This window comes from Rhinolophus sinicus, chromosome 3, assembly GCF_057876585.1.
Source record: "Rhinolophus sinicus isolate RSI-liver-muscle chromosome 3, RSI-T2T, whole genome shotgun sequence".
Lineage (NCBI taxonomy): Eukaryota > Metazoa > Chordata > Mammalia > Chiroptera > Rhinolophidae > Rhinolophus > Rhinolophus sinicus.
In genome coordinates, this window is record NC_142503.1 from 137,126,534 (window position 1) to 137,149,451 (window position 22,918).

At 40.5% G+C, this 22,918-nt stretch overlaps 1 protein-coding gene across 5 annotated transcripts in view; it reads left to right on the plus strand.

The window, feature by feature from the left end:
- EIF2AK4 (eukaryotic translation initiation factor 2 alpha kinase 4) overlaps nucleotides 1-22,918 on the plus strand; it is an 87,179-nt gene that overhangs the window by 56,285 nt on the left and 7,976 nt on the right. For 3 of the 5 annotated variants that reach the window (XM_019725509.3, XM_088797136.1, XM_074327917.2), the window contains 11 exons: nucleotides 33-108; nucleotides 776-897; nucleotides 2,988-3,037; nucleotides 3,994-4,162; nucleotides 5,259-5,375; nucleotides 6,913-6,978; nucleotides 9,689-9,859; nucleotides 10,248-10,382; nucleotides 14,106-14,213; nucleotides 14,757-14,885; nucleotides 16,534-16,620. In XM_019725509.3, coding sequence (XP_019581068.3) covers nucleotides 33-108; nucleotides 776-897; nucleotides 2,988-3,037; nucleotides 3,994-4,162; nucleotides 5,259-5,375; nucleotides 6,913-6,978; nucleotides 9,689-9,859; nucleotides 10,248-10,382; nucleotides 14,106-14,213; nucleotides 14,757-14,885; nucleotides 16,534-16,620 — 1,230 coding nt within the window. Of the gene's footprint in view, nucleotides 1-32; nucleotides 109-775; nucleotides 898-2,987; nucleotides 3,038-3,993; nucleotides 4,163-5,258; nucleotides 5,376-6,912; nucleotides 6,979-9,688; nucleotides 9,860-10,247; nucleotides 10,383-11,220; nucleotides 11,334-11,674; nucleotides 11,752-14,105; nucleotides 14,214-14,756; nucleotides 14,886-16,533; nucleotides 16,621-22,918 lie in introns of those variants that run through there. The other 2 variants (XR_012494785.2, XM_074327918.2) reach the window with 2 other exon arrangements.

Genomic DNA, 22,918 nt, shown 5'->3' on the forward strand with positions numbered 1-22,918 from the left:
GGCTTTGATGACATTTTAATTGGTCATTTTAGGGTAGCTTCTCAATCCGTACTGCCAAGATACAGCAGCATGTGTGTGAAACCATCATCCGCATCTTTAAAAGACATGGTATGTTCTTTTTTAAAACTCATATGCCTTCTCAAAATATTAGTTTCTTCATCATTAAAATGTACTGTCAATGGATTTGGGTGCAATCATATTTTACTTTTAAATTCGGTTATACGCAGCTGACATCATGTGAAATTTAAGCTTATTTTTACAGCTCAGCTTGTTGAGGAAAAACAGATTTGAATATCACAACCTTGCTGTACAGCTGGTTGTAGAGTCAGAAATGTGACTAGATTGACAAACTTAACCTTAGGTGAGCTCTCCATTAAGAAAGATGGGGGTAGCCTGATGGCTCAGTTGGTTGTTGGAGCGCGAGCTCTCAACGACAAGGTTGCCGGTTCAATTCCTGCACGGGATGGTGGGCTGCGCCCCCTGCAACTAAGACTGAAAACAGCGACTGGACTTGGAGTTGGGCTGTGCCCTCCACAGCTAGATTGAAGGACAATGACTTGGGGCTGATGGACCCTGGAGAAACACACTGTTCCCCAATATTCCCCAATTTAAAAAATTAAAATAAAATAAAAAAGAGAAGAGTCAAAGATAGACTGATGATGCTTCCAACAGTCCCAGTAGCAGATTATTTAACTGTCAGCTTTGTAGTCATGTTAACTTGCCTCCTAGGAGAAGGAGAACCTGATGATCAGCTGTTTTTTCCCATTTGGTGTAGGAGCTGTCCAGTTGTCTACCCCACTACTGCTTCCCCGAAATAGGCAAATATACGAGCATAACGAAGCCGCCTTATTCATGGACCACAGTGGGATGTTGGTGACGCTTCCTTTCGACCTGAGGGTGAGGCTGGGAGCACTCTGCTGACAGTTTGGATGCTGTCTCTGGTCACAGGGGTGGCACATCTGTTAAAGGATTACCCCCACCAATGTTTTTTTGTGGTTTTTTTGCTGGACTTACAATCTAAATGTCACCCTTAGGAAACGTATTCTTATGGAAGTTATCAGCGTGAGAGCTTTACTAAATGTTTACTAGGAATTTAGTAAATGTCCACTGTGCTAATAGTACAAGTGCTTTTGGCCCTAAACACCGGAACCCTGCGTTGTAGGTGCCATGTCTGTACCTCTGTACTGAGCTCAGCCGAGTAACCATAGCAAGTTAACCCAGGCAACTCAGACAGATAAATAAGAGTTTTTTCTTTATTTCCTGGCTAGATTTTCGGTAACTTCCTAATGTGTTAATGTCTGGAACCATTAAATTCTTGTAACAGCAGTGTCTCTGCTAATTGGATCTGCTAAATTTTGCTCATGCTTTCTTCTGATCCCCAGGGTTCCCTTTGACAGTGACAGTTCCAGTTGTTTACCCGCGTAGTGTTGGCTGCTTGCTAACAAGCCTATCTATAGCGCTGTACCTTTGTAAGACAGACGAGTTTAATACCTCTCATGTACAGAAAGCACATCTAAGTAGAGAGACGAGCAAAGGATTTAACCAGGCAGTTCTCAGAAGAGAAAATGCACAGGGCTGATAAACTGCTGAAAAGATGTTCAACCTCACTAATAGTAAGGAAATGCAAAGCAAGGGTATCTCCACTTCACCCATCAGACAGGCAAAAATATTTAAATTAATATCCAGAGAGGACAAGGGGGTAGGATAATAGGTACTTTCATATGTTGCTGATGGGAATGTAAATTGTGAACCTTTAGAAAAGCAATCTGAAAGTATTTAATAAAAATTTTTAAAATGTTGATGCACATGCTCTACCCTTTGAATCAGCAATTCCACTTTGAGAAATTGATGTAAAGAAAATAAACATATTGGTGTATGAATATTAAAAGGATGTTCACTGTCATATTATGGTGAAACTGCATGTTCACCTATAGGAAAATGGTTGAATAATTTCTTACGGAATATTAATGAGGTATAAGATCAACATACATATATATTCAGATGTATCCTTATCTATATTTGATCTGTAGGAATGCCCATGGTATATTGTTAGCTGGAAAAAGAGAAGTGTGTTTAAAAGGAACTCTAATATCCCATTTTGGTTATAAAGAAAGACAGAAACTTTTTTTTAAAAAACCAACTGAGTGTGTACATACAGTGCACTATACGTTTGCATCACCGAGTATATGTGAGGTGTAAACATGCTCTCATGTGTGGGAATGACCACGCACACCAACTTGTTTCTCTCACCGTAGAGTGAAGTGTGACAGAATACACTGAACCTTGAACCATGTTTTTCTGGAAGCATTATGGGATCAAGGCAGTTTCTTTTTCATTTCTATGTTGTGCAGTTTATTGCAAGAACATGTTTTCAGAAGAAAGTTCCTTCCATATTCTTGGCTTCTGTTTTTCCTTTACAGTAAATAAAGTAACTTGGGATTATTTTGAGGGAGAAGTGAATAAATAGTATCTCAGACTTTTGGGCTCTGTTAAGGAAAGTGTAAAAGTACAAGCATTTACATAGCTATACTTAAAACTGGCTGCTGCTTCTCTAGACATTAGGAGACTAAAGTGTAGATTTTTAAATATCTCCCTTTCTGTGAGCTAATAGTCAATTCCAAAAATATAAAAAGTATTCACCCTTTGAAAATTTGACCCATTAGTTATTGATACTATCAGATCTCTTGGGACAATCTCAAAATGGTTTTATAAATTGTGGTGATTATTAGTGGGTGATTATGAAGAATTTCTCCTAAAAGACTGATAGGAAAAACAGGAAACTCACCATAAGAGATAATACCAGTTCAAGAAGATGTGAATGATAAGCAGTGCACAACTTTGTACTAAAAACCAATGAATGCGCCCTTTCAAAGGGTGAACTTTGTGGTATATGAGTTACATCTCAATAAAGCTGTTATTAAAAACAACCAAAAGGAGTGTGCTAGTTGGCACATCTTGACATTGACCTTTGAAACTTTATTTTTCAGGTTCCTTTTGCAAGATACGTGGCAAGAAATAATATATCGAATTTAAAACGGTAAGAAGCAATGGGTGTTTCATTTGGTGGATGTGGGAAGAAACCCAAATGTCTTGTCATCTGTGATCCCTACACAGTAAAGAATTCGGGGTTTAGAGTACGGAGCTTGGAATATGGTCGAAACGCCCAGCCACAGTAACCCTTTCTATAAGGTGGGGAGGACAGCCAGCCTCCTCTTTAGAAGGAAGGTAGCAGTTGGGTAAGTACTCTGAGGCTCCTGCAGTCTGTTCTGTGCCTTCTAAATGTCCCCAAGGAACATCATAATTATTTTCACAAATGGTGGCTTGAAAAAAGCATCTGTCTATTCTTGATCATAGGTGGCCCCTTTTAAAATTTAATTGGAGGGACAAATGGCCGATGGTCCCCATGTGAAAACTGCCTACACAGGCAGCTGAACAAAAGCGGTGTGTAGGGAAGTGGAGTAAACCCAGCAGGAGCGGTGAACGCTGGGGAGCTCCAGGCACTTAGCACTAGAGAAAGGTTTTCTGTACATTCACATACCAGAGGGGTCTAACACCAAGGTCTTCGTAAATTGGAGCAGTATTGTTGTCAAGGAGGCACCCTACTTTGAAGCTTTTCTCCTCAAAAGAAATCAAAGCTCTTTACACACCTTTATTCTCAGCTGCCAGGTGAACAATTAATAGTTATAGTCCTAAGGTGTGGGTATCACTGTGTAAGAAGCAAGCATTTAAGGTAAAATTATTTCTGTGTGTAATTTCATCTCTATTTCAGACATTAAAAAAAAATTGAGCCCCATCATTTAATAGTGGGAAAGCTGGGAATGGAAACCTAGATCACGAGGCAAGACTGTTCTGGGCAGATGTATCTTTAAGCGCTCTTGATCGTACCACTGATTAACTTTTTCCTATTTGTTACTTTTATCTTGTTCAACAATCTCTTATGCATATTTGATTCCAGTAAACAATTACTTTAGAAATCCGGGTTTCTCTCTCCAGATACTGCATAGAACGTGTGTTCAGACCTCGCAAGTTGGACCGATTTCATCCCAAAGAACTTCTGGAATGTGCATTTGATATCGTCACCTCTACCACCAACAGCTCTCTGCCCACTGCTGAAATCATCTACACTATCTACGAAATCATCCAAGAGTTTCCAGCCCTTCAGGTTGCTTTCTGTATTCTAACGTTTGAGGTTATTCCGGATAGGGTCCTCATCCAACATGGGGGGAAGACACTGCCTACAGAGCTCCTCAGTGTGTGCTGGCAAGGAATCACAGTTTTACTAAAGCAACTGAAAAGAGTTTGATGATGTTGTTTTTGAGGTTTACCTCAGGCTCTCACCTCTGCCTTGATAGGAAAGGGTTTTGTTTTTGTCCGTTTTGTTTTAGGGGGAGGGTGTTGTTTCTCTGCCCACTCTTCCAAAATACAAGAAATTAGGCTAAGATTCCTGGGATGCTTTTAGTATGTTTGTACCCTGTTCAGAACCCTCAGCAGCTGCCTCCTCATGTTTGCATGTTACCTAACCAGTGGAGATCGCTTCGAGCACAACGGTTTGCTCTCCTCAGGCCTTCCCTCCCCATCCCACACGCATGCCCCATCCACTTCCACCATGGTGCCATCAGTCATGGTGTTGCCTTGTCTTAAAATATTTTTTCCTCCCAGCCATGGTTTGGGCCTTTTCTCCCCAGGAAGCCTGACTGCTCCCTCGTTTTGGGCTGGCCACCTTTTCATTCCCACTCTCACTGACAGCACTTGAGATGAGACATCACTGCTTCCTTGAGTTGTGTCTGTTGTTAGTTGTTCGGTCAGAGTGTGTGTTCTTTCAGGGCAGAGCCCATGTGTCTGCTTTTCTGTGTGCCCCACTGCACCTAGCCCAGCACACAGCTCGCGACTCTGAATGCTCGTTAATGGGCTTGTGTGGACAAAAGTAACGATACCCATTCCACCAGCCTGTGCTTATAATTCAATTGCTATTGAACTTGATCCTTTCCCTCTTGAAATCTGTGAATTTGCTCCGGTTTTTTAACAGCTGAAGGCCAAGTATTTTTCATGTGTGTAATAAAGTGTTAAACTCTTTGACGATAGCAATGTAAAAAGAATGTATAGGAAAAAGTAAGCTAGAAAGCAATATGCTAAAATTCAGTCTACCATGTTCAGTCCACCCATGTATTAGGATGCTAAATTGTGGTAAGATTCCAGATTTGGTCATGTACCTATATTACTTTTATAATGAAAATATATATATTTTTTTGGTATCCTAGGAAAGAAATTACAGTATTTACTTGAACCATACCATGTTATTGAAAGCAATACTCTTACACTGTGGGATCCCAGAAGATAAACTCAGTCAAGTATATGTTATTCTGTATGATGCCGTGGTAAGCATTTAATTACTTTCAGGTGATATTGAAAGATAATACTAGTTCATGAGCAGTTTCTTACTGATGTAACTATAACACTGAATTGGGAGTTTATCTCCTTTCCTCATTGCTGTAGGTAGAAGAGCCAGTTAGCTTTAATTATATAAACAGTTAACAAGTACTGGTTGAGCTTTTATTCTGGACTAAGGCTTGTACTACTAGTGACTCCAGAGTGATTTTTTTTTTCTGATTTCCAAAGATCAAATTATCGTATTTAATTTGTAAGATAATAAAGTTCTTCACTAACCTACTTCTCGAGGCAAAAAAAAAAAAAAAATGACCTATAGTGAGCACCTACCCCTGTGCCCAGCATATTCTAAGCTCTTCATGTGGATTAACTCACTCCATCCTCAGAAGAGCTGTTGTTATACTTACCTTACAGAAGCCAAGAAAAAGGAATGTTAATATTGAGAATAAAAGACTTATGCCCTGCCCTTAATTCTTCCAACCTGCCCATGCTATTCAGTAACGTCATTTTGGATTTGGATTGGTTGCACTGGGGAAGAGTGGCTTAAGTCTCTGTTGGACACAGAGTTGCACTGGGGAAGAGTGGCTTAAGTCTCTGTTGCACAACTTCCTGTGGGACTGGGGCAGTGGTACCTCCAGGTACTCTTCTTATTAGCTGCATTGTAGTACTCAATACTCTAGTATGTGTGCAGGTCCTTTATTGTACGGGTACAGAGCTTGGAGGGGAAACATTGAGAATTTGAAATAGTGTTATATTATGAGGCTTGGACCGAGGTGAATGCTTATCTTTTCTAATTTATTTTCATGTTAAATATCGTTTTTATTATAAATAAGAGGCATCTAAGAGATTCAGTAGCAGTGCCAGTCTATGATTAAGGCAGAACAAATAGTGGAAGTCCATAATGGCTTATTGTTTTTTATACACCAAAAGGCTTAACTAGTTTTTCTTTCGTCTGGCAGGTACACCTCAAGGTCCCTACATTACTGTTTGTTTCTAGTGGTTCTCTCCTCCCCAAAAGTGCTGCTGCTTTTTAGCAGTGACAGATACAATATGATGATGTCGATCAGACACTGGCAGAAACCCCAGGGATCGTGCTGAGGGGTTTCAGGTCAGCCGTGTTCCTATCCCACAGCCACAGGCTAACTGCCAGCGTGGGATGAAATGCTGAGCTTGTCAGTACGTGGTTTTTATTGGGCGAACACAGATCAGTTGACTTAAATTTCCACTCCCCAGCCAAACAGAAACACCCTGGGTAAGCCCATCCAACTCTGGGTCGCCTCACCAATAAGCAAGTGCCACTTACCCCTTTTTAATTCTTTTATGTCAGAGTTTTTCAAATTTTAAAACACTGTTATAGTTTTATAAGTAACTTGGAAAAAATTTTTTTCAAATCAAAATTAATCCATCCTTCATGATTAAGAGGAGTTTGTCCAAAATGAAGAGTGTACTTGTCAGAATTAGCCTGGAAATTGTATCTTGCTCAGGGCCAGTTTGATCACTCATCGTTACCTTTTTCTTCTACATTAGACAGAGAAGCTGACAAGGAGAGAAGTGGAAGCTAAATTTTGTAATCTGTCTTTGTCTCCTAATAGTGTAAGTATAGTGTAAGTACCTCCTAATGGTGTTATTACAGCTCTCTCTGTGATTTTGATACCAGAAAAATGTCACCAAATTCTTGCTGCAGTAAGGCAGCAGCATTTCCTGCCGCCTCACAGACAGTTTCTCCCTTGAGTCTTAATAGGTACCATGGCAACCTCGGGGATTAGGGGAAGAGAGAAACCAGTGCTGTGATCAAAGAATGCCTCTCCCTGCTGCTGCTAATGTGCTGTAATCATCGTTCTTTCTCCAGCTCAGATCCTTCTCTGTCACAGCCCTTGTAAAGGCCCTGCTTGGCAGAGCCTCCTGCTGAGCAGACCTGGTACAAGCCGTCCTCTTCTGAAATAGATCCCATGGGACTAGAATGAGGCACAGAGCTCTGCAGACTCATTTGTGTATTCACCCCTCCCACAGCCCACCCCACCCCAGTCTTCTGTCACCTCTGAGTCTGATTAAAGTTCTTGCTTTTCTGGTACATTTCCTATTCCTAAAATCTTGCATTTGATCCCATTGGCCATGAGGAACATCTCACGGCGTAACCAGGTTTGTTGTATTCTCTCTACAGGCATCACATTGGGCCCAGAGCTTTGGCATAATAACCCACACTTAACTGAGTCCCTAAAAAGTAGAAGACAACAAGGATTTCTTACATTTTTCTGAATGTTTATATAAGAAGAGAGATTTAGAAAACAAAACAAAGCAGAAAACCCTTTCCCAGAGCCCTTCTAGCCCTTGGTCTGACACTCAGTTACCTGAGCCTGTGATGCTCACTCAGCAGGATTCGCGATGGGGCGGATTAAATACGATTATACACCAGTCAGGCAGGGTCACTCAATTTGTGGACAACTACAGTGTTGCAGGCAGGTGCTAGGGATATAACGGGAAGTAAGTTGCAGAGTCTACGGACGCTTTCAACGTCTTAATTCATTTATCCTTTAAAAATCCATGAGGGAATACATCGCAGCATACTCGTATATCTACCCTCAGCTCTTTAAAACAACTTTCACAGGGCACATGTAGACCACAGTTTAAAGAAATCACCCATATAGTCTGCAGACAGAGACAGTAGACCAGATACATAGCACTAGGAGTTCTAGAAATTCAGCCAGGTTAAATTTTAAGTGTTAAATATTGGAGGAGATATTAATGATATGCAAAGTGACCCATAATATTCTAATATGAAGCACGGTATTTAAATGATACCCTAGACATGTACACAACACACACCTATGTGTACAAATGTATAAATAGCACAAAGAATCTGCTCAAGGAACTGCCCGGTTCAGTAATTTCTTACCCGAAGATTTAGGCCTCCGAAGTACTTTGAATTAATGTCACATTCCAAACATATTTCACACTTGCACATGAAAGCTGCACTCGTTGCTAAAATAGCTTCTTTTTGCTAAATCCACTGGTCAGTTGATGATGATAAGCATTAATTCAAAGTTGTATGTTTGATTAGTTGAAAATGGAAAAATTACTATCTAATAAAGGAAATTGGTACTCTCATTATTTAAAAATGGAACTCTAAGGATATTTTAAAAAGGGAGTAGAAAGATTGCAAAAGAGTTTCAAATATCTGGCCCAGTCTTATTTTACAGGTGACGCAGCAAGGCCCAAAGAGATACTATGACTTACCCAAAGTGACGTGGCATTAGTGATGACAGGATTAGGACCCAAACCTGGGGATTTTGATTCTAGTGCTTCTGGTGTTTTATTAATTGGGTAATTTAATGTTAAAATTTATTGAGAAGAAATAATTTATTACAAAGATTTTAATAAGACAATTAAAATTAAAATGTTTTATCTTTAGTAAAAAGATTATAGATTTTAATACTTTTTGGATTTTTTAAAAAATACAAATGATTTAAGATTATATTATATTAAACTAATATTAAGCTAAGTCTTCATTCCGCTCTTAGGTTCCAGGTGCCAGTTAGTTGAACCAGGTTCTACTTGCCTACAACCTTAAAATAGCTATAATTTTGTTTGTTAAGTTGCACTTCAGCTCCTGGGAGTTTTCTCTCTGGTCTTAGGATCCTAGTTATTTCCTTTCACCTGTGCCAGGGCCTGTGCCTGGCCCACAGAGGTCATCACCAGCCACTGCCCTCTCCTGGGGAGGACGATGTGTACAGCTGGTGAGAGGTGGGAGCTGGGTTTGAGGTGTGAGCAGAGAGAAGGAAAGATCACTGCCTACAGGAGATAACATCTGAGCTGCATCCCACAGCCACCAATAGGAGTCATTCAAGCAAAGGGAGGAGAGGGAATTTCTGGCTGACTGGGTGTCGTATTAGGACGAGTCTGTCTTTGCCTTCCTGCCCCCCTTTTGTGTGCCTGTAGTAATGGGAACTCATGAGAATGAGGATGAAAAGGGGAACAATACTGGCTTGAAAATGTATCATTAATGGAGGCTCTGCTAGTGCCAAGGTCTGCTCTGTTGGGGCCAGCATTAACTAGGTTTGTGTGAGTAAAAATAAACTGGGAGTAGGTGCCTGAAGCACTTGTGCGAGGTGCCTTAGAGTTGCTGGAAAAGGATAATCCTCGATTGGGATTATGGTAAAGGCTCAAATAATTTTCAACCACAAAGTTCCCTTCTTGGCAGTGCAAAGCTCTGCGGGGGGCCCCCTGTGTGTACAGAACACAGTGCAAAGTGAGTCCTCCCAGCCGGCCGTGGACTGGAAGCTAACTGTCTCTCTTTGCTTTCCAGCTGAGTCGACTCTACAAATTTATTGAGCAGAAGGGAGATTTGCAAGATCTAACACCAACAATGAATTCATTAATAAAACAGAAAACAGGTGTTGCCCAATTGGTGAAGTATGGCTTAAAAGACCTAGAGGAGGTGGTTGGACTGTTGAAGAAACTTGGCATAAAATTACAGGTTTGGCAATTGTTCGATTCTGGCATTTGTAGCATTAATAACAGCACAAGGGGGAAATGGTCTTTCTTTTATTAATGCTAATAAGTGTTTTATTTTTTTCCAGAAGAACTCTGCTTTCTACCTTTTGGAACATCTGATAGCTAGTAATAATTTTGGCTTAAATCAGAATTCCTTTGCAAGGGTCAGTTCCTATCGTACAGCAATTCTTATGTCAGCCTCAGAGAAGTGGTTATTCTTGAAGAGAGCAGAGTTTCTCTTGGCGATCTATAGCTAAACAGACTTTGCGCCAGATCTTACTGAATATTTGGTTTATGCTGTGTAGATTGTTCTGATGCTACTAACGGAAAACGGAGCCCCTGACACATTCGTGTGGCGTTTCACTTGACAGGTCTTGATCAATCTGGGCTTGGTTTACAAGGTGCAGCAGCACAGCGGGATCGTCTTCCAGTTCATGGCGCTCATCAGACGGAGGCAGAGGGCTGTATCCGAAATCCTTGCAGCTGGTGGCAGATACGACCTGCTGGTGAGGGCTTGCCCTGTATTTGTCGATCTGTTCTGGCTTAATTTCATTTCTTCCTCAACTTGTTATTTTGAGATATTTTTCAAACCTACAGAAAAATGGAACCAATAGTATAATAGAACACCTGTATACCTTTCTTTTAGGAATAGAAATGTCTTGTGAACCACATCGGTAATGTTTTTAAACTTTTATTTTAAAATAATTATAGATTTACAGGAAGTTGCAAAGACAGTGCAGAGAGGTCTTGTGTACATTTTACCTAGTTTCTTCCAATGGTTAAACCTGGCATAACTCTAATAAAACATCAGCATCAGTAGACATTGGTCTACTGTCTGTGTACAGTTCTGTGCCATTTTATCACAAGTGTGTGATCTTTTATCACAAGTGTGTGGCTGTAACCACCACTGCCGTCAAGATGCAGAGTTGTTCCATCACCACAAAGTCTGTTGCTGTCACCTTTACCACCACTTCAAAAGAAGTGTAGAAACCTGACCTGCCTTTATGTCCCTTACCCCATCCCCCATGTAGAATGTAATTGTCTTAAATTCTTCCTCTACATACACTGAGAGCCATCAGACAATGCTATGCTTATTACTTCGACTGTCAAACGCTAAGAAACTCTAGAAGAAAATCTATTGTATTTCCCAAACATCTTTGGTTTCTGATGAAAAATGTGCTGTCCTTTGAATTATTTTTTTCCCCTATAGGAAAAGTGATTCTCACTCAATGCTTTTAAAGATTTATTTATGTATTTGTTTGTTTACTTTTGTCTTTAGTTTGAAGTTTATGATGAGTCTTGGCATGACTTTCTTTGGATTTATCTTGTCTGGTACTTTCTCAGTTTCTTGAATCTATAGGTTTATATCCTTTGCCAGTGTGGGCCCCCACTGAACCCCAGCAGGACGGCATCAGAGAAGATGAAATGGGAGCCAGGACTTTCACATCTGCCTGCGGGTAATGCTCCCCCTCCCCAGTGTCAGGGGAGGCCAGCAACCCCAGGATCCTGGACTTTCACCCCCACCCAAGCAGCTACAAAGCCACCCTCCAGGCTGGCATGGTGCCAGAGGAAGCCGAGTGGGAAGCCGGAACTTGCACCACTCTGCAGCAGTAACGGGGTCGCCCACCACGCCCCCACCCCCTCACCACAGTATCAGTGTAGGCACGTTACAGGCATTATTACCTGTTGTCTCACCTTTTTCCTCTCCTTGGACTGATGACACAAGGGTTAGGTCTTGTGTTATATCCCTGAGGTTCTGGAACATTTTGCCTTATAGTCTGTTTTCTCTCTTGTTCAGATTAATTCCTAATGTTTCATCTTCAGTTTCACTGATTCGCTCCACTGTTATCTCCATTCTGCTACTGAGCCCATCCAGTGAGTTTTTAAATCTATTTCTTTAAAGATGTACTTTTTTTACTTCTTTCAAGACTGTTTGTTGTAGTGCTTGCTGAAGTGTTTTTATGATGGTTGCTTTAAAATCCTTAGGTAATTCCAACAACTGTGTCGTCTTAGTGTTGCTGTCTGTTGATTACCATTTCTTACTCACTTTGAGATCTTCTAGGTTCTTGGTATGATGTGTGGCTATTAGTTGAATCCCAGATATTTTGAGTATTTTGAGTCGCTGGAGGTTATCTAAATCTTCTAGCTTAGCAGGCCTCCTCGGGTACCACACCTATGAGGCAGAGAGGTGCCACCTTGCTACTGCCGACTGGGGGTAAAGATCCAGGTTCCTCATTCAGCCTTCTTAGACGTCCCCAGAGTAGGAGACTCATGCCTTGTTACTGCTTCCCACATGTCTCCACTGACACTGGTGACGGGGTGGGGGTTTGGTAAGAGACCTGCTTATTGCTGTGTAGTGGTGACAGTTCAGCTTCCTGCTCAGTCTCCTCTGGCAGCACCCCAGCGGGTCCGGTGGCCTTGTTACTGCTTGAGTTGGGGTGGAAATCCGGGATCCTGGGATTGCTGGCCTCCCTGATTCTGTCGGGGATGAGGGCATTACCTCCAGGCAGATATGAAAGTCCTGGCTCCCATTTCATCTTCTCTGATGCCACCCTGCTGGGACTGTGGTTGATGGGGGGACTTCTTACACCGAGATGAATGTATAGGCCTGCGCTCAGCCTTTGCTGGTGGGGGAGGGCCTGTGTTTTTCCCTGTGGTGTTTGGCTGGAGCAGGGCAGTATTGTACAAATTTTCTGACCTGTTGGGTTGTCCCTTTCATGGTCTTTTGGCCAAAGAGAAGGTTTTCATCTGGGCTTTTTTGTTGGTTCTCTTTGGAATGTCTGGGTTACTGGTTTCTCCAGCACTCAGTCCAGGATATATGAGGCAAAGACCAAACCGAGGGAACTAGCCACATGTCATGTGGGCCCTGGCCATCTACCACCTTCTCTGCACTTCACAGTCTTATGTTTGTTTTATATGTAATTTTTAGCTGTGCTTAGCAGGAGGAATAGGAAGAAGTGTACCTACCCATCTTGGGTTCAGAACCTACATATGTTACATTTCAATAGTAACATAAAGTAAGTAAAAAGAAACAGTGAAATTAATTTTAATAATAGATTTCATTTAATACAATACAAAGTGTGATAAAAAAATACAGTGACTGCTGCTGCCGAGTGCCGTCCAACAGAAAGGCAGGGATATTCGATATGGGAAGCGGCACGTCGTACCTTGGTGACAGTGTGTGACAAGTTTCAACTTGTTCGGTGCAGTCAGTCAGGTGTGAGCTGTGGTTGAGAGAAGGTGTGTTATACAGTGTGCTGTAAATCATTCCCCATCATGACAACACTCCGTGTCACACATCGCTTCTGGTACAGCAATTTCTGTCCAATAAAAACATTATGGTGTGTCCTCATCCATTTTGTTCACTGGATCTGGCACCATGTGAGTTCTGGCTCTTCCCCAAAGTCAAAATGTCCATGAAAGGTAAACGTTTTGAATTGATTCAGGACATCAATCGAAGCAACCACAACAGTACAACTGAAAACACTCATGAAAAAAGACTTCAGAACTGCTTCAGAAAGTGGCCAGAACAATGGGATAAGTGTGTTCCAAGCAGGGAGAATATTCTGAGGGGGATTAACGGCAATGTGTCTTTTACTGTAATAAATTTTTTTAAATTTAAACATTCACCGTGTTTTTTGATCACGCCTCATATATCCAAAATATTATTTCAACATGTAATCAAAAATTTTTAAATGATCGAGGAGCTATTCTACATTCTTTTTTCTAAATATTTTCAATACGTGTTTACTTAACCCAATATACCCCAAATACTATTTCAACATGTAATCAGACATCTAAAAATTATTACTGAGCTATTTTACATTATTTTTTTTGCTCTGAATCTTTGCAACCAGTATGTATTTTATACATACAGCACATGTCTATTTGGATTAGCCATATTTCAAATGTTTAAGCCACATGTGGTTAGTGGCTGCCATATTGAACAGTGCAGTTCTCTATGTAACATTTTCCTAAACTTGCATGTGTGCTTGCTTTTCTTTCTCTCTCTCTCTCTCTCTCTCTCGCTCTCGCTCTCGCTCTCGCTCTCACTACACACACAAGGTGTTGATAGGGTGATTCCTTCTGAAGGCTTGTGGTGGGGAGAGTCCATTTCCTTGCCTTTTTGATGAACCCTTTGATGATAAGTTGCCCTCTAATCATTGCGTTGCCCATAATTGAAGTTTCTTCTCTATTTCATAACCAGAGCTGTGTGTCTTTCTCTGCAGATCCCCCATTTTCGAGGACCACAGGCTCTGGGGCCAGTTCCCATTGCCATTGGGGTCAGCATAGCTATAGACAAGATATCTGCTGCTGTCCTCAACATGGAAGAACATGTAAGTTCTGGCTTTGCTTTCCAGTGCACCTTAAGTGGTCTTTCATTTTGTAGTCATTTACATGGAGCCCCCATATGGCAGCGATAGACTAGAGTTTGGGAGATTGTTTTTGCCCTGATAGGCAACCCTAAGACTTGGCGTAAGTCCTTGCATTTCAGTCCTTAGCCTCTAGCTGGGGGACCTTAGACAATCCATCCATCCTTTCTTAACCTCACTCTCCTCGTCTATAATAAGCTATGTAATTCTTTGTGTTTCAAGCAAGATTAGTTTTCCCAGAGGAAAAGAATATCTTCCTGATGACTTAGTGTACTTGAAATAATTCCTATTTTAAAAGACTAATATTAAAGGTGGGTTTTTGTGGGTTTTTTTTAATTTATGTATGTATTTTACTATATCACTTTGAAGCACAAACTTCTGCACATGTGTTGCTGTACAGGATTTCAAATGCCTGTCTTCGTAGGAGTGCTGCCTCCTTCCTGGGTGGTGGTCCTGCCTATACGCCTGCAATCTCCTCTAAATGTCATCACTCTGTTTCTGATCCAGGTTACAATAAGCTCTTGTGACCTTCTGGTGGTAAGTGTTGGCCAGATGTCCATGTCCAGGGCCATCAACATAACCCAGAAGCTCTGGACGGCGGGAATCACAGCAGAAATCATGTATGACTGGTCACAGGTGAGGAGACAAAAGGCACCTGTGGGGGGAGTGCAGCTAGTCATGGCTTCCATGGCACACCGTCCTCAACAGCTTCAGGGCCTCAAACTCTATCTGCCTCTGTGGTTAGACTTGCTTCCTGTAGTAGTTTCTGATTGCCAGTAACAAATGACCACAAACTTCGTGCTTTAAAACAGCACAGGTGTAGTAGCTTACATTTCGGGAATTCAGAAGTCTAAAATCAGTATCACTAGGCTCAAATCAAGGTGTTGATAGGGTGATTCCTTCTGAGGGCTTGTGGTGGGGAGAGTCCATTTCCTTGCCTTTTCCGGCTCCGAAAGACCACTCGCATTCTTTGGCTCAAGGCCCCATCCTCTGTGTTCCAGCTCGGCAGTGTAGCATCTTCTTTCCTCTGTGACCTACACTTCTATCCTTATATCTGTCTGACTCTACCTCTGACCGTGTCTACTTCTTACAAGGACCCTTGTGATTACTCTGGGCCCACCCAGATAATCTCAAGTTCCTTAACTTGATCACATCTGCGAAGTCCCTTTTACTGTGTAAGGTAACAGTCAGAGGTTCTGCGGCTTAGGACATGGACACCATTGTAGGCCATTATCCAGCCGACCACAGTTCCCAAAGGCATGCTGTGTTTAGCGTTTTTGTGGCTTCATATCCTCAGACCTCCTATAGCTGACTGAACACCTGCCTGCCCTTTAGAATGTGGGGCCTTTACATAGGAAACGTCTGTAGTGCCACAAGCAGATCGCAGAGGGGCTGCACCCCTAGGTGATCATCCAGGTTGTACACACACCTATCCACACTCAAGGTGCTCCAGAGCATGAAGACAGATGCCCGTAGGAACAGAACCCCCACCTTCCCTCCTGCTCCTTTCACATCACCTGCCAAGTGGTTTTTTTTGAAGCCGCTGCTGTCCATTTTTGTGTGTTGTATAAAAACTCATGTCAGAAGTAGGCTGGGCAATAACTTTTACTAATCATTTGACAGAGCGGTATCCTCTTCCGTTTGTTTACTTGTTTCATAAATTGTTAGAGAAGTAAGTACTCTGTCTTACAGTAAAATGTAAGCCCAGTCCAGCACAGGGGCGTGCCCCACGGCCTTCTCTGTTCTGAGGTTCTGTGCTTTATGCTTCGGTTCTGCTTTTCACCTTCCACTATATCTTGTGTTGCCTTTGCTTTCCTCAAAGGCCATTTCAGAGAGAGTGTTGTGTAATTTTTGGCACCTTCCATTGAGATTTGAAGCTTTTGAAAACCTCTTACTGTGTTCTGACCACACTGAGTGCCAATGGCCCCTTATACCGTATTTCCCTGAAAATAAGACCTAACCGGAAAATAAGCCCTAGCATGATTTTTCAGGATGACATCCCCTGAACATAAGCGCTAATGCGTCTTTTGGAGCAAAAATTAATATAAGACCCGGTCTTATTTTCGGGGAAGCATGGTAGAACAATAGTGAAAGTAATGAAGCAAAAGAGGTCTTCTTCCTGTTTTCAATTCTATACTTTTCTTGCTTAATATTTATAACCCCTGAAGTCAGCATGTTCACTTTGAGAATACAGTGGAATAGTGTTTTCATTCTCCTTAATTACTTGAAGCTGCTTCTCCAGATGCTCAGTGTTTATTTCATATACTGTGCTTATTTATTTCAGTCCCAAGAGGAATTACAGGAGTACTGCAGACATCGTGAAATCACATATGTGGCCCTTGTCTCAGATAAAGAAGGAAGCCATGTCAAGGTAAAGAAATCTTTCACAGTTCCACAGATTTCCAAAACTCTGTATTAACTGTGGAGCACGCAGCTTCCCACTGAGGCCATAGCCTTGGGTGTGAGTGGAAATTCATTACTTCACTCTCCTTGCATTGCTGGGCTTGTTACTGGAGAGACTGTATAAAATAAGGAAGAGAGTAACTGAATCCGAACACTTCCTTAGAGCTTAAAAAATAAAAAAAATAAAACGGTAGCTGTAAATTTTTCCTACTCTTTCCCCTTGTTTTCTTTTTCCATCTAAGAAAATAAGAATAATTAGAGCTGATAATACTGACGAGCATATCCTCTGGCTGCTTACTAACCAGTTTTACTGTGTTGCATTTAATTAAAAATGCTCATAACTGTACCACCTCATAATCGTTATTTCTGTTTTTAAAGGAAAAAAATTAAAATCAACATTTTCCGCTTGTTTTTCTCTTATAATGTGTTTGGTTTTGATATCAGGGTAATGTTGGCTTCACAAAATGAACTGGACAGTGTTCTCTTCTGTTTTCTGGAAGATTTTGTGTAGAATTGGCATTATTTCATCCTCGTATATTTGGTTGAATTCACCAGTAAAGCCACATGGGCCAAGATATACACATAGAGGTATTCCGGTTACCTTTTGTTGAATGAGTTTTGGTAGTTTATATCTTTCCTGGAATGTTTCCACTTCATCTAAGTTTTCAAATATTCCCTTGTTGTTCTTTCACTTTCTGTAGAATCTGTTGTGATATCCCTCTTTCATTCCTGATACTAGTAATTTATGTCTTCCCATTTTTTTATTCCTGATCAGCCTGGCTAGAGGTTTATCCATTTTATTTGTCTTTTCAGAGAACCAGCTTTTGGTGTCATTGATTTTTGTTTGTTTTCTATTTTATTGATTTCCATTCGTTATTATTTTCTTTATTCAGCTAACTTTGGATTTAGTTTGTTCTTCTTTTTCTAGTTTCTTCAGACAGATCATGGGTTGACAAACTACAACCTACAGGCCATATCTGGCCCTCAGCCTATTTTTGTATGGCCTATGAGCTACAAATTGTTTTTATATTCAAAGGAAGAGGAGGGGGAGGGGTAGAGTGTGTGACCTGCAAGACAGTGTGTGACCTGAATAGCCTAAAATGTTTACTGCCTGGCCCTTTACAGAAAAAAAAAATTGCTGGCCACCTGGCTTAGATCATGGATTTTAGGTTTTTCAATTAAATCAAGCATTTAACACTATAAATTTCACTCTAAGTGCTGCCTTAGTTGCATACCACACATTTTTATATTTAGTGCTTTTGTTTTCATTCAGTTCAGAATATTTTCTAATTTCCTTGATGATTTATTCTTTGACCCATAGGCTATTCAGAAGTGTGTGGTTTAATTTCCAAATATGTGGGTATTTTCCAGAAATCGTTCTTTAATGATTTCTAATTCCTCTGTGGAATTAATCATAGAGTTCATACTCCATATGATTTCAGTCCTTTAAATTTTATTGAGACAGGTTTTAAAGTCCAAAATATGGTCTGTCATTGTAAATTTTCATGTACACCTGAAGAATGTGTATTCTGCATTGTTAGGAGGACTGTTTGATAAACATCAATTATCTCATGTTAGTTGATAGCATTGCTTAAGTCTTCTATATCTTTACTAAATTGTTTTGTCTACTTCTATCAATTATTGAGAGAGGAGCATTAATCTCTAACAATAATTGTAGGTTTATCTATTTCTCCTTTTAGTTCTATCGGTTTTGCTTTGTTTTTTTCCTAAACTTTTATTTATTTGTGTTTTTCCAGGACCCATCAGCTCCAAGTTAAGTAGTTGTTTCAATCTATTGTGGAGGGCGCAGCTCACAGTGGCCCATGTGGGGATCGAACCAGCAACCTTGTTGTTAAGAGCACCTTGCTCTAACCAACTGAGCTATCCAGCCGCCCCTAGTTCTATTAGTTTTTGCTTCATGTATTTTAAAACTGTTATTTGGTGAATGTACATTTAGGATTTTATATCTTCTTGATGAATTAACCTCTTTATCATTATGAAATATTCTTCATCCCTAGTAATATTTCTTGTTATTAAGTCTTTTGGTTAGTGTCTACATGGCTTATCTTTTCCCACCCTATCTGTGTCTTTATATTTAAAGTAGGTTCCTTAGAGACAGTTACTAGTTGAGTTTTGCTTTTTTATCCACTCTGACAATCCGCCTTTTAATTGGAATGGTTAGACCATTTTTATGTAATGCAATTATTGAAATGTTTGGGTTTAAATCTACCATTTTACTATCTGTTCTTTTTTCCATTTTTTCCTCTTTTCACGTCTTTTCATTATTATTTATTATTCCATTTTATCTCCACTGTTGGTTTATTGGCTATAACTCTGTTTTGGGTGGGATTTTTTAGTGACTTCTCCAGGATTTATAGTATACATCTCTAACTTACCACACTCTGCATTTAAAAAATATTACACACCTTCACATGTATTACAACAGAATACTTCCATTTCTCCTTTCATCCTTTGTGCTGTTGTTGCCAAATATTTTTTTCTACATATTATAAACCCTATAATACATTGTTAATATTTTTAATTAGTCAATTACCTTTTAAAGAGGTTTCAAATAAGGGGGAAAATGTCCTTTATATTTACCCACATAGTTACCATTTCTGGAACTGTTTATTTATTTGTATTGAGCCAGGTAGCATTCTGATTTGATTTTCCTTCTGCCTGAAGAACTTCCTTTAATATTTCTGGTTAGTGCGGGTCTGCTGGTGATGAATTCTCTCAGCTGTTACTGGTCTGAAAAAGTCTTTATTTCACCTTTTTTTTTTTTTTTTTTTTTTTGTACTTGGAAGGTGTGTTTATCTTCTGACTTGATTTTTTAAAAGTCTGCTTTTAAAAATCTGTATATATCTTTTTATAATTTTCTAGTATCTTTTAAGATTTTTTTGTCACTGGTTTTCTGCAATTTGAATATAATGTGCCTGTGTGGTAGTCTTTGTTTCTAATACTTGGTATTTATCGGGCTCCTTTGACCTGTAGATGTATAGTACTCGTGAAATTTGGAAATATTTCAGACATTATTTCTTCCAATTTTTTTTTTTAATTTTTTTTTTTGTCCCTTTCCCCCTTTTCCTTCTGGAACTCTGATTACACTACGTTATCATTTGATATTGCCCCATGGCTCACTGAGACTCTCCTTTTTGTTTTGTTCTGTTTTTTCCCCATCTCTCTGCTTTATTCTCAATCAGTCCGTGCAATCTCTAATCTGCTGTGAATCGCATCCAGTGCATTTCTTATTTCAGATACTGTATTTTTTCATCTGTACCAGTTATAGATGTGTTGTTTTTTAATGTCTCTCATTTATCTCCACATTCTAGTTCTTGTTTTCGTTACATTCTTTATAAGATTTGTAATAGTTCTTTTAAGGTATTTGTCGATTAATTCCATCATCTCCAACATTTCTGGAACTGTTTCTATCTTTTAATGTTTCAACTAATTGTGAGTCATATTTTCTCACCACTTTTCATGCCTAGTAATTTTTGACTGGTTGTTGGACATTATGAATTTTACATTTTTGGATGCTGAGTTTTCTTCAGTTTCTATAAATACTGTTGAGCTTTGTTCGGGGATGTAGTTAGGATCCTTGGATTCTGTTTGATCCTTTCCAGGCTTGGTTTTAAACTTTGTTAGGGTACATCCAGGGCAGCCTTTAGCCTCCGCTTAATTTAGCCCCATTATAAGGCAGTGCCATTCGGAGGATTCTGCCTCATGCCCAGTTACGAGATCTCTCTATTCTGGTATTTCCAGGCTTTGAGTTCCAGAAATTATTATGCCTACTCATTTCTGGTGGTTGTTTTTCCCTTAGCCTTGGATAGTTTCCTCTCACCCATGCACAGATCAATTCTCTACCAAAGTTGTGAGTGGACTCCTCTGTAGAGAAATCATTCTTTCTCTGTGAATGTGTAGCTCTCTCCTCTTTGGTCCTCTGCCCTATAATTTCTAGCCAACTTGGCCTGCCTAAACTCCAGTCTATCTCCCCCATTTAGCAAGACTCCTGGTTTGTTTAGGTTCCCCCTCCCAGCATTGCAGTCTGCAAACTTCATCAACACAGTAACCTGGAGCACTTGTAGGCTCACTTTGTTTTCCTTATCTCAGAGATAAGTTGTCCTTCAGTTGTCCAGTGTCTCAAAACCATTGTTTATGTTTTGTCTGGTTTTCTAGTTTAAGGTGGGAGGGCAATTCTTCTTCTTTTTTTTTTTAAAGATTTTATTGGGGAAAGGGAACAGGATTTTATTGGGGAACAGTGTGTACTTCCAGGATTTTTTCCAAGTCAAGCTATTGTCCTTTCAATCTTAGTTGCAGGGGGCGCAGCCCACCATCCCCTGCGGGAGTCAAGGAGTCCAACAGGCAACCTTGTGGTTGAGAGGATGCGCTCCAACCAACTGAGCCATCCGGGAGCTCAGCGGCAGCTCAGCTCAAGATGCCGTGTTCAATCTTAGTTGCAGGGGGTGCTACCCACCATCCCTTGCAGGAGTTGAGGAGTCGAACAAGCAACCTTGTGGTTGAGAGCCCACTGGCCTATGTGGGAATCAAACCGGCAGCTTTCAGTGTTATTTGCACAGAGCTCCAACCGCCTGAGCCACTGGGCCGGCCCCAGGAGGGCAATTCTTATAGTAGTTAATCCTCCATGGGCAGATTTGGAAGTCCCCACTACTTGTCTGCTCATTAATCATAAAATCATAAATGACCCTAAGATCAGGCCTCTTCCAGAGCAGTGATTGCTCCTGCAATATTACCAAGAGATGACTGTCTAGCCTCTGATGGATAATTCCAGTGTCATAACGCACTGCTATAATGGTTAGCAGATTTTAAAAACTTGAATCAGAATCTGCTTCCCAAAATTTACACTCATTGGTCCTATTTTTACCCTCTGGAGTAGTCAAGGTTAACAAATCTAATTCTTCCTCCTCCTCTCAACCACCTTCAAATTTTAGGAGGTAGCTGCCATGCCATTTTAAGTGTCCTCTTTTCTGGCTTAAACATTCTAATTACTTAAGCCATTCCTCATAATATGGTTTCCACATCCTTGACCCTCCTCGTTAACCTCCCTTAAACACACTTAAGTTTGTCAATGACTGTCTTTATATGTGATACTAGAATTCTACAGAGTTCTGTAAGCATGTTCTGACTAAATGGGAAGGGTCTCTGACCTCCCTCAAGCCAAATACCGTATTTCTCCTAAGTGAACTCTTAGCAACCATATGGCTCCTTTGGCTCATATTGAATATATCAACTAAAACCCATTGGACTTTTCAGTTAATATTATGTCTGGCTGGCCTTCTACAATGACGGCTTTCATTACAGGACTTCATATTTATCTCTATTAAATGTGATCTTGTTTATTTCAGCATATTCCAGCCTGTCCAATTCTTTTGAATCTTGTTTCTGCCTGTTAATGATGGGTCAGTAGCATCATCTTCATATTTGAAGAGCAAAACATTTCATTCATCCATTCAGCAAATGCATTTTAAGCAGTCATAGTGTGGGACGGATTAAATTTAGGGCCGTGAAGGATACAGGGACATTAAAGCCACAGGCTTTCAAGGATCCTGTAATCTGGTAGGGAACATAAAACATTTGTGCATAATTATGACCTAGAAAATGCTAAATGTCATGAAAGTTCTACAGCGGAAGTTCACTGAGGGTTCATCAGCCTGGGGCATTATTTGAGAAGTAGCAACGAAGTCCTCAGGGCAGAGTTGGATCTTCATGGATGGGCAGGATATAGGTTATATGCTGAAAGGGCCTTTTAAAGCAGAAGGAATAGCAAACGTAATGGTAGTGCTTTCCATAGATTATCCCAAAGATAGAGGCAGGCCAGCAGAGAACTATTCTGGTATTACCTTCAATATTTTGGGTGAAGCCAGATTGTAAACAGGGTACTTCAGCAGGAGAGAATGGGTCTAGCTAGATCATGGAGAGCCAAAATTCCCAACCAAGGAATTTGGACTTGATTTAGCATCTAAGTGAGGTACGTTTAGACAGAAGGGGACATCAGAGTTGAGAGTTGTATATGAGGAAAATTAATCTACAGGGATGTGTGTAACATGGAGTGAGGGAAAACTTAAGGCAGGGAGGGCTGTGGGAAGAGTATCAGGCTATCCCCCTAGGTTGAGTGCTGGCCATTGGAGTGAAGATGAAAGGGCAGGTACCATAAAAGTGGGATAACAGGACTTGGGTTTAAAAAGGAGAGGGACTTGTAGAAACCTTGGTGACTGACTAAAGGATGTTTAAGGGGAAGGGTATGTGAA